This window comes from Diabrotica virgifera, chromosome 8 (genome assembly GCF_917563875.1).
Source record: "Diabrotica virgifera virgifera chromosome 8, PGI_DIABVI_V3a".
NCBI lineage: Eukaryota > Metazoa > Arthropoda > Insecta > Coleoptera > Chrysomelidae > Diabrotica > Diabrotica virgifera.
Genome location: NC_065450.1, coordinates 187,609,112 through 187,626,160, shown reverse-complemented (window position 1 = coordinate 187,626,160; position 17,049 = coordinate 187,609,112). Strand labels below are relative to the sequence as shown.

The window sequence follows — 17,049 nt, the reverse complement described above, 5'->3', positions numbered from 1 at the left end:
TTTGAACTATTAAATTGTACTTTGTTTATTCTTAGGAACCCAGAAATTGTTTGTTTTAATTAATGTATGTATTATTTCATATTATGCCTTGTGTTTTTATACTTGTACTTTATATCTGTGAACCAAAGTTGTACACTTTTTTTTGACGTATGAAGTACTTTTGTATATTAACATGAATAAATGACTTGACTTGATCTAATAGACGAAGTGGTTGGATAACCCCAATATACATGAATAGAGATACCAAGAAAAGCGCGCGGTCAGAAATATCATAAGACAGATGAAAAGAAAGTACCACGAAAACAAAATTAAACAACTAAAAGAAAAGTACAAAGCAGTAGTAGCTAGAAGAAATAGCGAAAAACCTAAATTAAAGACAAATATGGGAACATAAACATCTTAACACAAAACAAAAGATAATAAAGCGATGGAAAGAAAACTTTGAAGAGCTTTTAAATTTTCACGACATTCAAGGAGATGACCAAACAGAGTAAGAAACAGTGGAAGTGGGGATGATGCTGCCAGAATTAGACGAAGTTTGTGAAGGTATACACAAGCTGGAAAACAATAAGGCTCTTGATTTCCAAACCAAAATACCAGCAGAGCTGATTAAAAAGATAGAATTGGTTTCGCTGTACGTACAAGAAAGGTGACAAAATGGAGCCCGTAATTACCGTGGCATATTCCTGCTGTGTGTGAGTTACAACGATATTTTATTATATCTTGTTAAAAAGACTACATACTATCGTACATTGAAGCGACCAATACAAGTAATTTGCAAAAACTATATTTCTTAACTACATGTAGCGTTTGCTCCGTTATAAGTATATTATGTATAAGAATTAAATCTTATTAAAAAAAAAATTAAATAAATAAAAAAAAAGCATAATAAATTATAAAAAAATAAAAAAGAGAAAAAAAAATTAAAAACACAAAGAGGGTGTAAACCTCCGCGGGGTTGATCCGGGTTGAAGCCTTATCGCTGTGTAAAAAAAAACATATATTTATTAGCATTTAGTATTAGTATTTAGTATTAGCATGTAGTTTTTTTTTGTCGATTTAATTATTTGTAAATTAATTTAAGTTAGTTAGGGCCATGAATGAGGAGTATACCTACTGGTCAATTAAATGTTTCCACTTCTACATATGTATGTATGTATGTGCGTGCATAAGTATTATATGTGCGCACATGTAATGTATTATGCGAGGGGTAAACCACTATTAGAAATCATTGTACATTTTTTGGGTAATCACCTGGCAATACATGGGAATCAACTTGGGAATCCATAGGAATCACATGGAAATCATGGGAATCACATAGAAATCCATGGGAATCACATAGAAATCCATGGGAATCACATAGAAATCCATGGGAATCACTTGGAAATCCATGGAAATCAATGTGGAAATCCATAGAAATAACCTCACTTTTTAATATCACTTGTGTTCACACATGTTTTAGCTGCCTTGTTTTTGTTTAGATTTTGTGGGTTTTTGAGTGTTTTTAGTGCTAAAAAATTACAAAACTGGTAAGTAATACTAATTCTTGAGTATGGAATTTAAAAAATATGTGATTGTACCGACATTATCAGCATCTTTAGCTAATAATCTAGTTGAATTGTTTAGATTTGTTTGATTTGCATCTATGTAAATTTAAAGGGTCAATATTGCATTCACTGTATTTAAATTTATTAATTTGTATTTATTATTAACAAACCCAGCAAACATTCTGGCTTCTTTGATTTCCAACCAGGCCCTATAAATTTTACATTTTTAATGATAACTAATTTATACCTTTCTTGTTAGGACTAGCTGAACTAACATTACATAATAATTAAAATAAAATAAAATTATTATGAACAGTGTAAAAGTTAGAGAGTATGGCTTAAGTACGTCGTTGCAATCAAACTGTGCTCGAATCTGACAGCACTGTTATAATGTATCTAATAAGAATAGGTACTATATATACTCCGAGATATACTCGTAAAAAGGCATTGCTTTATTTAAGAGTTAGATTTGTTATTATTTTCAGGTTACTTACGATGGAATATATTAATGGTTTGTTAAAAAGTTTTGAAGCTGAAGTTCCCGCTTATCTCAAATCACTTCTTATATACAACGGATTTGATAATTTATATTCCCTTTCACAGTTTAATATTGATGAAGACATTGAGAGAATGGAGTGTTATGCAAGGGACGTCCTTTCAAAGGTATTGAAAGGAGAAGAAAAAAAAGCAATGTTTGGAATTGTCAGCGAAGAATGCTCTCTATTTAAAATTCCGGAAGGCCATAAAAAGCTTTTGCGCTTTGTAAAGGAAGAATCAGAAAAAAAAATTAAACTGCTAAAACGTCCACTTCTTTGTGAAAGGTCTGAAGGCTGTCCAGCTGAAAAAACTTTCCCCTAAAAGAGAAGAACAGTGACAAATAAAAGTACATCTCGATCTGAGAGTGGTAATGAAGGCGATGGTTTTTGTACTCCAAATGATGGTTGTGTTTCTCAAGATGAAGAGCAAGTTAATTATGCGATGCAGCATGTTTTAAATATTAGTCGAAGCTATATCGATAAATTTTCACGAAATGAATTCGACAAAGGCAAAATTAGTGAAGAACGATTACAAGATGTTTTAAATAATTCCAAAAACCTTAAAGTCAAAATGGATGGTGAATTTACTGCAAAAATATCTTGCCCTTTATGTACATTTATTTCTTCAGCCTATTCAGTGAAGAACTCCAAAACCGGAAGAAAATGGGTGATTTCAAACTTCCTGAGACATTATAAAATACATTTTAAAGATGATGGAACCAACTTAACTAAAAAATTACCGATTAAACCGCAGAAACCCGAAATTCAGACCACTATACTTAACTTTATAAAAAAAGATGCTAATAAAAAATGTGACTTAAACCAAGATTTTGAAGATCCAAGAGGAAATCTCTTTGACCTAACCGATCCCAATACAGATTTAAATTATGGAGCTTCGACATCATCTGGATTGCACTTGGAATTGACTACTGAATTGAGTCAAAATGATTCGTTCATTGACCAAAATTACGAAATTCATGATGAGGCACAGCAAAATAATCCTAATGGGGTTTTTTTACACTATAACACAGACCTCGACACAGACTCTCCAACAGATAATCAATCGTCGAGTCAACTAAGAACAATTGTTGTTAATGATTTTTCTACTGAGGAACATCAAGGAGCCAGCCAAGTTGTAAATGATATCCCAGTATCTGAATTAGAGTATAATCCAGACAATTCATCTCCATTGGAAGATTTTTTCTTTCTTGACAATGTAGCGGAAATCAATCAAAGCAATAATGGTTCTGAAAAAGTAAAGTCTCCCAAAGCTAAATCTTTATTTGATGATAGCAATTCCAGAACAGAAAGAAGCTTGCGCATATTAAATGAGTTACCATATCATCAAACACAAATAACAACTTTTCTAAATACCATAAATCATGCCATAGACACTAACCCAGAAGTTACAAACACCCTAAGTATCCTTACCGAAAATCAAGGCATTAATAAATTTAATTATGGCACCAAAGGCCTACTAAAATATCTATTAGACTCAGCAATAAGAAACTCTAAAAATAAATCAGGACACACAAATAAATTTGATGATGGAATGAAACGATTCTGGCTTTATATATTCATTAGCGCAGGAAGGATGAGTTATGAAATATTGCACTCAAATTTAAAAAATATACTGCCTTCTGTCACAACTATTCACAGACAACTAGAAGAAATGAATAATATATTAGAGGGTGAAGTGAGAATTGAAGACTTAAAACTTTATTTACAAAAGAGAAATTATCCACCCATAATTTTTATATCCGAAGATCAAACTGCACTCATCAAAAAAGTCCAATATGATTCAGCTTCAAATCAAATGGTTGGCTTTGTAGCACCTTTACAGGAACAGACGAGATTTCCTCGCATTAACAAATTCCCAGTTGATTCAGTTAGCGACATTGAAAATGCTTTTAAGACTAAAACATTAGCAATAAATGCATATATTTTTATGGCTCAGCCATTAGTAGATGGATCACCCGCATTTTGTATATCAATATTTGGCAGTGATAATAGATTTACCTCAGAAGATGTTTATAAACGATGGCAATATCTCATAAAGGAAGCAGGAAAACATGGAATTACAATTTTGGGCTTTTCAAGCGATGGTGACACTCGGTGCTTAAAAAGTATGAAAATTATATCGAAATTGTCATTTACTTCATTGAACCCTTACTCTCCCTATTTTCAGGTTAGTTATATAGTACTGTGATATTCTAAATTCATAATTTTATAAAACCTCAAAAATTTTTATTTTTTTCTCACTATAAAACAATCTCGAAAACAATACATATTTTGCTCTACTATTCTATACTTAATTTGTAATTATTTTTAGGCGAATTACAATTTAGAAAATCCAGCAGTTTTTCAAGACACTATACATATATCAACGAAGCTTAAGACTCGTTTATTAAATGAAAATATTTCTATGAATATGGGAGGAAAACGAGTATCTATTGACAATATACGGTACATAATTGAAAACTATCCTAGAGATAAACACTTATTATGCAAGAGCTTCCTTGAATGTAAGTATACTAGAATAAATTTGCTACTTACTTTTCTAATCAAGAATCTTCCAGAAAAACGTAAAAATATATCAATTTGTCAGCTTTATTCAAATTAAAGTCCCAACTAGATATATATGTATGTATGTATGTAGCTATGGTAGGACTATTATGCATTTGGCTGTATTACATAGATAATAATTTTCGGTCCACAAAACATTTTTGAGCTATGCACTGACACTTTTCTTTTTAGCTTCCGACAAAATGAACTTCAATGCAATAGACAAGTTAAGTTCTGAACATGTCACAAATATGCTTAAGGAAGTTCCCAACGCCGAAGCTACAAGGCAATATTTAATACTGACTCGCAACATATTGGATGCATTCTTGTTAAAAGAAATTAGTGTTGAAAGACGAGTATACCTAATTTGGTATTCAACTTTTTTCATGCGTATTTGGAAAGCCTGGCTAAAAAAAAAATGGTGAAAATATCCAAAAGAATTTTATCACCACAAATGCCTATACATGCATAGAAATAAACGCTCATGGAATTATTTTAGTCATTGAAAAACTTCGGCAAAATGGAATTTCAGAAGCTTTTCTTCCATGGCTGTATAGCAGTCAGCCATGTGAAAAAGTATTTAGAGAAACTCGGTCCATGAGTAGCACATTTTCAACTATGATAAATTATACACTGCTGGATGTTTTAAGAAGATTAAAACGTATACAAGCTATGCATGAGATAAGCACAGACTTAGGTAAATAACATATTGGCTGCTAAAGTTATTTTAATTCTCGATTTGATCAATCCTTTATTTTCCAGGTCCCAATTTTAGATTCCCCAGGCAAGAAAACAAACGACTTGGAAATAATTCAAGTGTCTTTAAAGTAACTGAGTTTCCATCAACTGATGAAATGATTAACATAATTAAAAAGGCCCAAGAAGACGCACTATCTGACGCTAAAAAAATTGGGATGGAAATGAACAGGGATTGTTGTACAGAAATTAATTTACCGACTTGTGACAATCCGGAAGAGCAAGAAGAGGTGCAGGGAAGTATAATTATCACTGATACCATTTCAAAGGAACATGAGCCAGACCTCGAGCCAGACTTTTCTAATGAAGACCGGGAGTTTCTTGAATATACCTCTACATTTAATAATTATGACTCTTTACATTTGAGAGACTATACGGGTCAAAAGAAAGCACAAAAATCGTGTCTGTCAGTGACACTTAAAGACAAAAAAACACGAATTATAAAAAAATCTACTCTAATTTGGTTTTTTCAGGAAAAACAGGGTCGTTTATCAACCGACAGACTGCTCCGGGTAAAGGGAATGACAGTTAAAAATACGCATAAGGGGTTATCAAAAAAAAAACAGTTCAGGAAAAAGCCAGGCCAAGGACTTCAACCAGCAGGCAATATCAAAAAAAGAAAAATGTTTCGTCAACCTCATGAACGAGCTCATAAAGATAGTACATCTGAATCTCGATCTGAATCAGATGAGATTAGCTTAGAAAGTGAAACTTTGAGTGAAGATTTCTCTGACTTAGAAGATTGCCATAACGAAAGTACAAAAATGCCAGTAATTCAGCTAGAATCTTATTATGCTGTGTTTTATGATACACAATGGTATCTAGGGCGTGTCATCAACAGCTACAGCTCAGAAAAGTTTAAAGTGAAATTTTTACAACAAGACCTGGATACTTTTAAGTGGCCCAAAAAAGATGATATCCAAGATGTTCACAAAGAGTTTATATTTTATGGACCAGTTAGTCTAAGCGGAACTGAACCATTTTCTTTAAAAAGAAATGATTTGATTGCTATTAAACAGAAATACAAAACAATCAAATCCATCAAATCATTAAAAAATTAAACATATTTTTTTATGTTATTTATTATGTTAATAAAGCTACTTTGCTTAATTATTGGTTTTTAATTATTTTTATTATCGGTTTTAAATTTAAATCCTATAAAATAATAAAAACTGAAATGGGAATCATATGGAAATCCTTTGAAACCACATGGAAATCATATGGAAATCCTTGCAAATCATATGGAAATCCTTGGAAATCATATGGAAATACCTAGGAATCATATTGCAAAACCTAGAAATCCTTAGGAATCATCAGAAATAGTTGGGAATCATTAAGCAATGATTGCCAAATTTGGAAATCATTGTACAATTTTGAGGCTAGTGGTTTACCCCTCGGTATTATGTAATGCAATGTATTATATTTGGAATATTGTAGCAAACAGTAATTTATTATCTATCGTGGCTGAATGGATCAAGTAATCCAAAGCCAATAAGGAAGAAAAAAAATGTATAAGAAATATTACGATTTTCATGTTCGAAAATATCAAGAAATATTCACTTACGAATACGAACCTTTTATATAGTTTTAGTCCAGAAAGCCACTGCGGATCCGCTAGGAAAAATATTCTAATTCGGAGTTTTTGCACAATCTTACTCAAAAAGGACTCCTTTTAACAAATTTGCATGTTGCCAGGACCAAAAGGTGGTCAAAAATTTTTTAAACGTTTTTTTTTTTTCCTAAAATTATTTTTTTTGCATGGAAAAAAGTTTTTTTAGGTTTTTTGGATCATTCCAAACAGAAAAGGTCTTTATTGACTTTTCTCTAAAAATGATAGTTTTTGACATATAAGCGATTAAACATTGAAAAATTGCGAAATCGGCCATTTTTAACCCTCAAAAACTATGTGAAAAACTAAAAATTTGAATGTTGCCAAGGTAGGTAGATATTCTTTAAACATCGATTGATGAAATCCCGAAGAGGTTTTTGCAATACAATATTCAAAACTCCTTTGTTTTTTAATTGCTAAGCAAGCGTGCGCGACACTATTTTCCACCGACATGTCGCGACAGTATGGTGCAAATGAAAGGAATACATTCGTTATTTCCTAAACCAGCGACTTAAAGGAAAAATCCCGAAACAGGTCGATTTTTATTTTTAAGTTATGATATTATGGCATATATGGTATACTAGTGACGTCATCCATCTGGAGGTGATGACGTAATCGATGATTTTTTTAAATGAGAATAGGGGTCATGTGCTAGCTCGTTTGAAAGGTTCTTTAATTCTCTAATTATGTAAATGTTTACATTACTGAATAGACAATTGAAGAACCTTTCAAATGAGCCACCACACGACCCCTATTCTCATTTAAAAAAATCATCGATTACGTCATCACGCCCAGACGGATAACGTCACTAGTATACCATATATGTCACAATAGCATAACTTAAAAATAAAAATCGACCTGTTTCGGGATTTTTCTTTAAAGTTGCCGGTTTACAAAATAACGAATTTATTCCTTTCATTTGCACCATACTGTCGGTGGAAAATAGTGTATCGCACGCTTGATTAGCAATTAAAAAACAAAGGAGTTTTGAATATTGTATTGCAAAAAACTCTTCGGGTTTCATCAATCGATGTTTAAAGAATATCTACCTACCTTGGCAACATTCAAATTTTCAGTTTTTCACATAGTTTTTGAGGGTTAAAAATGGCCGATTTCGCAATTTTTCAATTTTTAATCGCTTATATGTCAAAAACTATCATTTTTAGAGAAAAGTCACTAAAGACCTTTTCTGTTTGGAATGATCCAAAAAATCTAAAAAAACTTTTTTCCATGCAACAAAAATAATTTTAGGAAAAAAACAAAAAAAAAACGTTTAAAAAATTTTTGACCACCTTTTGGTCCTGGCAACATGCAAATTTGTTAAAAGGAGTCCTTTTTGAGTAAGATTGTGCAAAAAATCCGAATTAGAATATTTTTCCTAGCGGATGCGCAGTGGCTTTCTGGACTATTTCCCTTCAATAACTTTCTATATAAAGTCTAAATGTCATATTAAGAAGCAAAACTTGATTTTTGTACTTACATTTTTGATGTCGATTAAGTATATGCAGCACTGTTAAGAAACCTTCATACTTTCCAATCATGTTTGTATAATTCAGCAGCAAGAAGCACGATTCATAATATTTTACTACTTTGGTACTTAAGTGAAGAATTGAGTATTGCGAAAATATGACAAACATAATTGTCACATATTGTAACTGTGTCAAAACATATAGAACTATGTCAAAACAGTTTTAACTTCTTCTTTCTTCACTTTTGGCGTGCATTCCAGTGTATTTTCCAGCACATTTCTTAGCATTGCAATATACAGGGTGTAACAAATATACAGGTCATAAATTAAATCACATATTCTGGGACCAAAAATAGTTCGAATGAACCTAACTTACCTTAGTACAAATATGCACAAAAAAAAAGTTATAGCCCTTTGAAGTTACAAAATGAAAATCGAGTTTTTCGAATATATCCAAAACTATTACAGATTTTTTATTGAAAATGGATATGTGGTATACTTATGACAGGAGCATCTTAAAGAAAAATTATAGTGAAATCTGTGCTTTCCATAAAAAATTTATGGGGGTTTTGTTCCTTAAACCCCCCCAAACTTTTCTGTACGTTCCAATTAAATTATTATTGTGATACCATTAGTTAAATTCAATATTTTTAAAACTTTTTTGGCTCTTAGAATTTTTTCGATAAGGCAGTTTTTATCGAGTTGTGGCTTCTTTTTTAATATGTTTACATAAAAATTTTATGGGGGTTTTGTTCCTTTAAACCCCCCAAATGTTTGTGTACGCTCCAATTAAACTATTACGGCGATACCATTAGTTAAACACAATGTTTTTAAAACTTTTTTGCCTCTTTGTATTTTTTCGAGAAGGCACCTTTTATCGAGATATGGCTTCTTTTTTAATACGGTTCAAAATATACCTAAAAATGTAAATCATACATAAATTTTCATATTATTACCAAGTCTTCATAATCGTACTTAACCATATACAAATATGTGGTGGATTTGACAAATATTCAAAATATCTTGATAAAAACTGACTTTTCGAAAAAGTACTAAGAGCCAAAAAAGTTTTAGAAATATTGTGTTTAAGTAATGGTACTACAATAATAATTTAATTGGAACGTACACAAAAGTTTGGGGGGTTTAAAGGAAATAAACCCCATAAAATTTTTATAGAGTGTCCAAATTTCACTATAATTTTTTCTTAAGATGCTACTGTCATAAGAATGCCATATGTCCATTTTCAATAAAAAATCTTTAATAGTTTTCGATATATTGAAAAAAATCGATTTTCATTTTGTAACTTCAAAGGGTTGTAACTTTTTTTATATGCACATTTGTACTAAGGTAAGTTAGGTTCAATCAAACTATTTTTGGTCCCAGATTATGTGATTAAATTTATGACCTGTATTTTCGTTACACCCTGTACAATAAGTACTGTTTGTAAGATATTAATGAATTGGATATAATCATGTTGGTGACAATGTTAATAAAAAATACATAACACAACAAAGACACCCATACATTTCGATTTACGGCCTAAAATGTTTCGATATAACGGCCCCATGTTGTCATTCTCGAGCAAACGCAATCTCGATGCACACTCTTTTCTATTTCCACTTGTTTATGCATAATTTGAAAATAAAATGAGATGAGGCCGCATCTAAGGAATATCTTAACATTTTAAAGGGAATTATAGAAAAAGGTGGTTATAAACCTGAACAAGTGTTTAACGTAGACAAAACAGGACTTTGTTGGAAGCAAATGCCTGCTCGCATGTACATTTCAAAAACCGAAAAATCTACGCCTGGTTATAAATGGTCTAAAGAACGATTAACTTTGCTACTTGGTGCAAACGCCACTGGTGATTTTAAGCTAAAACCACTTCTAATTTGTCCAAAAATCCAAGGCCTATGACAGGACTAAATAAAAATCATTTACCCGTTATATGGAGATACAACAGTATCTGAGATACAACAGAAAGCTTGGAGTTTGTAGATTATTTTTGGTTTTTGGAATCTATTATTATTTTATATACCAGTGTATGGTGTATGTGCTTTCTTTGTATGTATTTTTGATTTAAATAAAATAAACATATAAAATTTATTTTTAACGACAAAGCATGTAACATATTTAACAAATTTGGAACCGATCCCATTAAATTTTTATGAATTTGTATTAGAATAATTGATTCGTTATACGGCATTTCGCTTTGCGGCCATGTTTCGTGGAACGTATTTAGGCCGTAAAGCGAGGTATGGGTGTAGTTTAAACTTCTCTTTGGGGCAACAGCAGAGCAGTACGCAGTCTAAAAAGTTATCCAGGGTTAGAAGAACCCAAAAGAGGTATAATAGTATAATGCAGCTTGTAGCGCATTATGTATATCCCATTAATTGTTTTTATTAATCGAACAATGAAGAAAAATGTGATCTAAATCTTCTTCCTGTACATACTCGCAGTATGGATGTGTTTTAATGTTGATCCGATGTAAATGAGTTCCAAATATACCATGTACTGTTCGCATTCTTAATATATTCGTTAAGGGTCTTCTATTAATGTATGGAAATTTTTTAAACCATGGTGTATCCGGGAATAATTGTACTTCTACATACCATTTCTCCTTCAATTGAATGGAGTTCTTCTAAAAGTGGTTGTGATTTTCTTCGATTCTGGCTTTCACTTTGTCAGTAGGTTAGTGTGAGAGTGACTATGGACTTCTTTGAACAGGATGGAGTTAATTTCTTGCTCTGTTCCCCAAGATCACCAGATTTATGCCCAATAGAGCATGTGTGAAACATGATGGGTCAGAGACTTCTTAATTTAGACCATCCTCCTCAAACTTTCGGAGCTATTCAGAAGGATTTAATTAGGGCATGGAATGAGATGCCCTAGAAGGGATATTGACCACCTAATCAGAAGCGAGCCCAGACACATTTAAGAGTTGTGTTGCCCACCGAGGTTCATCAACAAATTATTGATTTACCCCTGTAAGTTGTTTCAATAATATTCAAATTTTGATCGTTTCTTTATTTTGCTACACTGTATAAAATTGTATACAAGATTTTCGAAATATGTATATTCTTCTTCTTCTTATATTAGGCCTCTTGAACTGTTCTTAGCCAATTTTGTAACTGTGATGTTGACTCCCAGCTATCTCGTTACCTTTTAAAGGGCCTTCCTAATGGTCTCTTGCCTGTTGGCTTTGAATCTCTGGCTATACGGGCTATTCTCTTGCTGTCCATTCTCGTCACATGCTGATTTCACTCTCGGCTTCTCTGTCTTCCCCATTGTACTATGTCTTGTATGTTACAGAGATCTCTTAGTCTGTCGTTTGGTATTCTGTCTCTCAGCGTTTTCCCAGTTATAGACCTCAACATTCTCATTTCTGATGTTCTCAGTATCCTCTTGCTTTCTGCTGTGTCACATCTTGTCTCTATCGCTTTTTCGTAATATAATAATTTATAATGTGTTATATTACCGTTATATGTCCCAGAAAGTCTTCAGTACTGTGTAGGTACAAGACACTGAATTTGATATCATTTGAGGGGACAACACCTCCTGGAAATTTTATCTTCAAAAGTGTAAACATGGCTGGTGCCTATAAGACAGAGGTCAAGTAAGTAAATTGTATAATTTGTATTCTCTTCTACCACCAATCATAAACAGATTAAAGATTATTTTCATAATTTTTTGAAAAAGATTTCCGCATTGGAAATCTAAAGGTCAAAAGGCAATTAATGTTATTTTCATGGAAATTCTTTGTCGTTTAATCCCACCTAATAAATATCTGTGTTCACTTTTCATAGTTATTATGTTGCACTTTAAAATATAAATAAAATTGCAACATCCCTTATCTTTATAACTACATTATAAAGCATGTATAAACAATTTGTGTGATTAAGTTTTTATTGTGTTTAACAAGTGCTAATTACCGAAATATTTATTTTATGTTAATTACATAACTAAAAATTATCCTGAATAATAAACATTTTTTAAGTACTAGACAGGAATACACATTAAGATGTAGTATTTTTTTTGCTTGGGCAGTTGTCACTTAGTCAGACTCAATCAACAACAGTTTTAATAAAACAGCAAATAAATCAATGAGTAGTTATTTGCAGTGGCGGCTCGTGGTAATTTAAAATGGGTGTTCAATTAAGGAATGTAATTATAGACACGGTGGGGGATTTTGGGACCTCGCCTTTTTTTGTCTAAAGGACACCGCACACATCTTATGGAATATATAACTCAAATTCAATAAAACTTACATAAATAGATTCGTCTCAATTTAACGGTCATTTCGTATCATTGCGCCAACTCTTAATTATGATTAATTACAAAATTTTACACAATCGATAAGACCGGATAAAATGTAACGATTTTTTTAACTTGGTCGTTAAAGTCTATTTTATATTGATTTCCTATACCCAGAATCTAATAATTGGCGAACATCAATATTGCCAATATCTGAGAGTTGCATTTCATTTTTTAAATGAATTTGGGAAGATCCGTGATTTTTAATTTTTGTCGATAAATGAGATAAATCCCGAACGCCCGTTTTTGTCCACTCTGAAGAAATAGTTTCATTTTTCGAAAGTACTAAACATGGAAAACAAAACAAAGAATGTAGTCTATCACACGTTTAAAGCAACGTTTAAACTTTTTGTTTTTTATAGCACATTCTTGTACCAAGTTTATCTCCGGCCGAGGTGGACCATTATTTTTTATAAGAAGTTGATTTTCAAAACTATTTGCATTTTCCTTTATAAAATCCACTGAATAAGGCTCCATCATAAAACTATTAATATTGTATTTAAGATTTAACTGTATTTAACTAGAACCCACAACAGAAAATTCCAAACTGTGAACCGAAACCAGAGAACGTCCTCCGCCGAAACGCACCACTGGTCTCTGGGTGCACTGCACAAATTCTTACTATTTTAGATAGGCGAAATGCTCTTTCACCGATTTTAAGATTTCTCTTTCTAATACAGGCGTAGGTTAATACTGGCTGGTTCAATTTGAATTCTGCACCAGAGCACAAGTATCTGCACTTGTCACGTGCATCCAGCGGCGCGGCGTAGAGCAAATAAATATGATTACTAAATAAAGTTATATTTTAATTTAATGATTCTATAAGATTAATAGAAATATTTTAATATTTATGAGATTTCAAAAAACTGTATTTTAATTAACTTTTATTGGGTGTTCACTGCACAAGTGAACCAATGGAGAAACCGCCCCTGGTTATTTGACGAATAAAATTTATTAGACGTTTATATTTTTATTTTGTTTCAATATAATTTTGATAGTTTAAAGTTAAACTGACGAATTTACTTTCTTATAGATATTTACAGCGAGATTAACTTGCCCATTTATTCGAAGAGTAAGTATTTATTTGATGAAGTAATAAAATAAGTCTTAATTGACATTAGTAAAATGTAGAAATATCAGCTTATTGGTCGAATAACTTTATTAATAGAATTAACTACTATTTTTCGTTGGTGAAACCGGCCATAATGGCCAATTTCTGACATATATTTCAGTTCTATTTCAAAATTTTAGGTATTTTTTATCATTTTTCTCGTGACATCATGTTAATGTGTAGCAGTCTTTCCGAAAAAATCGGTCTGCAGAGATGGTGAGACATTGTCAGTGAGACAGAGAAAAGTAGGTATATACAGTGGAACCCCGATAAGTCGGCCCCCGATAACCCGGAACTCCGGCTAACCCGGACCGATTTTTATCAGACAAACATTTCAACAATAAAAATGTATTGCTGTTACAAAATCTCGTAAACCTAATTCATTCATTTGGTGACGTCAATATACGAACGAAACGATTGATGAATCCGACATTACTGAAAATATCAGGGCAATCAGGGTGCAGATGGGACCCTGTCGCGCAATTCGCAGCAAATAAAATAGTCGTATGTTTTTGGCTTCATTTTATTTCGTTTATACATACGCATTTTCAAGGTTCACGAGGTTTTGTACCAACTCTATGTAATATAATATTTGAGAGATAATGGAACCGGATTGAACTACATATAACATAGTAAAAATGACTCATGGTACACCACATTCATTGTCGAAAACAACATGCACCTGTATTATCCTTCATTTTTTTGAAACTGTCTGTGTTAGCATTGTTTAGAAAAGACTATTAAAATTCTTTTTTTAACAATGGTTCCTAGTCATCACTTTTATTAAATAACATAACATCAGAGACGGTATTATGTGTAGTAAAGTCGTATTATTGTTCGCTTCCGTTTTGTAATCGTTCGTAAATTTATTCAGATTTTGTGTTTGTGTGTCTTTTGTCTATAAGGGCAACAAAACGTAAAAATGTTGTAGTGACAATGGAAAAGAAACTAGAAGCATTAAGTAGAATTGATAAAGGTGAATCTTGCAGCATTATATTATGGTGTCGGTACATCTACAGTATTATCGGATTGGAAGAAAAATAGAACTAAAATCGAAGAATTTTTTTTTTCAAAATGATAACAAAAGACAGTTTAATCGGTGCAAAGCTAATAAAGCTAAGAATGAGACTTTTGACGACGCTTTGTATGTGTGGTTTTGTGTGGAATGCGAACGTGGTTTACCAGTGTCTGTGTGACAATTATAACGGAGTTTATCTGTAAGCATACCATATTTTATTAATTTTTACCATTTTCTCCGGCTAACCCGGATTTTCGATAACCCGGATCGGCCGCGGTCCCAATTAATCCGAGTTAACGGGGTTCCACTGTATATGTTTATTTTTGTAAACAAGTTTATGCTAATATGTAAATGTTTTGTTTACTATCTATCCATTTTATTTTTTAAATACAGTATCTCCTTATTGATGACAATTAGTTGACTAGACATACTGAATGTATCTAAATATTCCAGACCAGTTCATATTAGATGTATCTATAATATATATTTATTGATTCCCATAAACTTATCACTATCGTGTGACATTCCAGTGAGCCATGACATCTTATTTTCTGTTTGACATGGGACATCTATTGGTGTCACGCTGGCCTAAGTTTACCGGACAGTGAAACATTGCTTTGATGTCTCACTGTGATTAAAGTGTTAAAATAGTTCATATAATTATTTATTATAAATATGGCTAATAATTAACAACACTTCTCATTTAATATTTTATTTAGTAGCCAAAATTTATTATCATTAAAAAATAATTGAAATTTGGTGTAAACATAATTTAAACTTAGGTTATAGACCACTGACTAAAATTCCATTTTCCATTTCTATTTTCACACCAATGAGAAACATTGACTTTAATGAGACTATAAATTGTATTAGTTGCAAGAACTTTCGCAGATAACATAAGAATCTGGGCTGAAGAACTAAAAAACTACAACTTAATAATAAATATCTATAGAGAAAACTAAAGTAATGACAATAGCCAACAAAGGAGCAACTGTAAATATTGAAATCGAAGGGCAAAAAATCGAGCAAGTAGACCTCTTTAAGTATTTGGGAATAATGTTAAACAACAAAACTACACAAGAAGATGAAATCGGAAACAGAATAAAATTGGCAACGATAACTTATTATTCACTGTATAAAAATTTCCTAAACAAAAAAGAAATATCAAGAAAAACCAAAATGACAGTATATAAAACCATATATATGCCAATTACAATATATGGCGCAGAAAACTGGGTACTTAATGACAGACAAAGAAAAAGATTACAAGCTACAGAAATGAGATACTTAAGAAAAGTGGTGGGAGCAAGAAGATTAGACAAAAGAAGAAACGAAGATATAAGAGATGAATTACAGGTAAAATCGCTCAACGAAAAGGTTGAAGAAAAGAAGTTAAAATGGACTGGACACATGATAAGAATGAGTGATGACAGACAAGTGAAAATGAGATGGGAGGCCAAAGCAATGGGTAAAAGCACGAGGGGCAGACCAAGGAAAAGCTGCAACACTAGTGTAAACGAAATACTTAAGAAAAGAGGAACATCGTGGCAAGAAGCAAAAGTTTTAGCAGCAGATAGGAAGAAGTGGCGTAAATTAGCAGAGAGTATTATATAAAGGAAACCTACTGACCAACTGAACGGTTCAACTGGTCGCTTATGCTGATGATATTAATATTGAGTAGAACATCAACAGGAGCACAGGAAACATACACAGAGTTAAAAGCACAAACAAAAATGCTAGGTATGGAAATTAACACAAAAAAAAAACAAAAATAATGACTCAGATGAGAAGAATATAGTCCCAAAAACATTATACATGAAGATGACTTTGAAACAGTTGGAAAGTTTACATACCTGGGAGTACAAATATATGCCGACGGATCAGAAGATGGAGAAATACGGAAGAGAATAATGCAGGCAAACAGAGCTTATTTTGTCCTCTCCCATATATTTCGCTCTAAAAGTGTCCACCGAAATACAAAGATGAAAATCTATAAAACTTTAATTCGGCCAATAACATGCTATGGCAGTGAAGCCTGGGTCCTGAAAGAAACATCCAAAAACAAACTTGACACATTCGAAAGGAAAGTACTGAGGAGAATAGTAGGATCTGTGAGGGAAAACGG

General features: G+C 32.1%; 2 protein-coding genes across 7 annotated transcripts in view; one reads left to right on the top strand and one right to left on the bottom strand.

The window, feature by feature from the left end:
- LOC126889419 (probable phospholipid-transporting ATPase IM) overlaps positions 1 to 17,049 on the bottom strand; it is a 534,973-nt gene that overhangs the window by 180,645 nt on the left and 337,279 nt on the right. The window lies entirely within an intron of this gene.
- LOC126889422 (uncharacterized) lies at positions 4,008 to 6,515 on the top strand. 2 transcript variants are annotated; one of them, XM_050657727.1, is made up of 3 exons: positions 4,008 to 4,271; positions 4,416 to 5,345; positions 5,411 to 6,515. In XM_050657727.1, the coding sequence occupies exons 2-3, from the start codon at positions 5,246 to 5,248 to the stop codon at positions 6,463 to 6,465; spliced, it is 1,155 nt and encodes a 384-aa protein (XP_050513684.1). In that variant the 5' UTR covers positions 4,008 to 4,271; positions 4,416 to 5,245; the 3' UTR covers positions 6,466 to 6,515. The 2 variants fall into 2 exon arrangements, with proteins under 2 accessions (XP_050513684.1, XP_050513685.1); XM_050657728.1 differs by lacking the exon at positions 4,008 to 4,271 and having other exon boundaries at positions 4,335 to 4,608; positions 4,841 to 5,345.

What these genes read in the sequence shown, in the direction of transcription:
- LOC126889422 (XM_050657727.1), top strand. Translation starts at nt 5,246, where the DNA reads ATGAGTAGCACATTTTCAACTATGATAAATTATACACTGCTGGATGTT. An exon ending in TGAGATAAGCACAGACTTAG is followed by an intron (nt 5,346 to 5,410) that starts GTAAATAACATA and finishes TTTATTTTCCAG; the next exon opens with GTCCCAATTTTAGATTCCCC.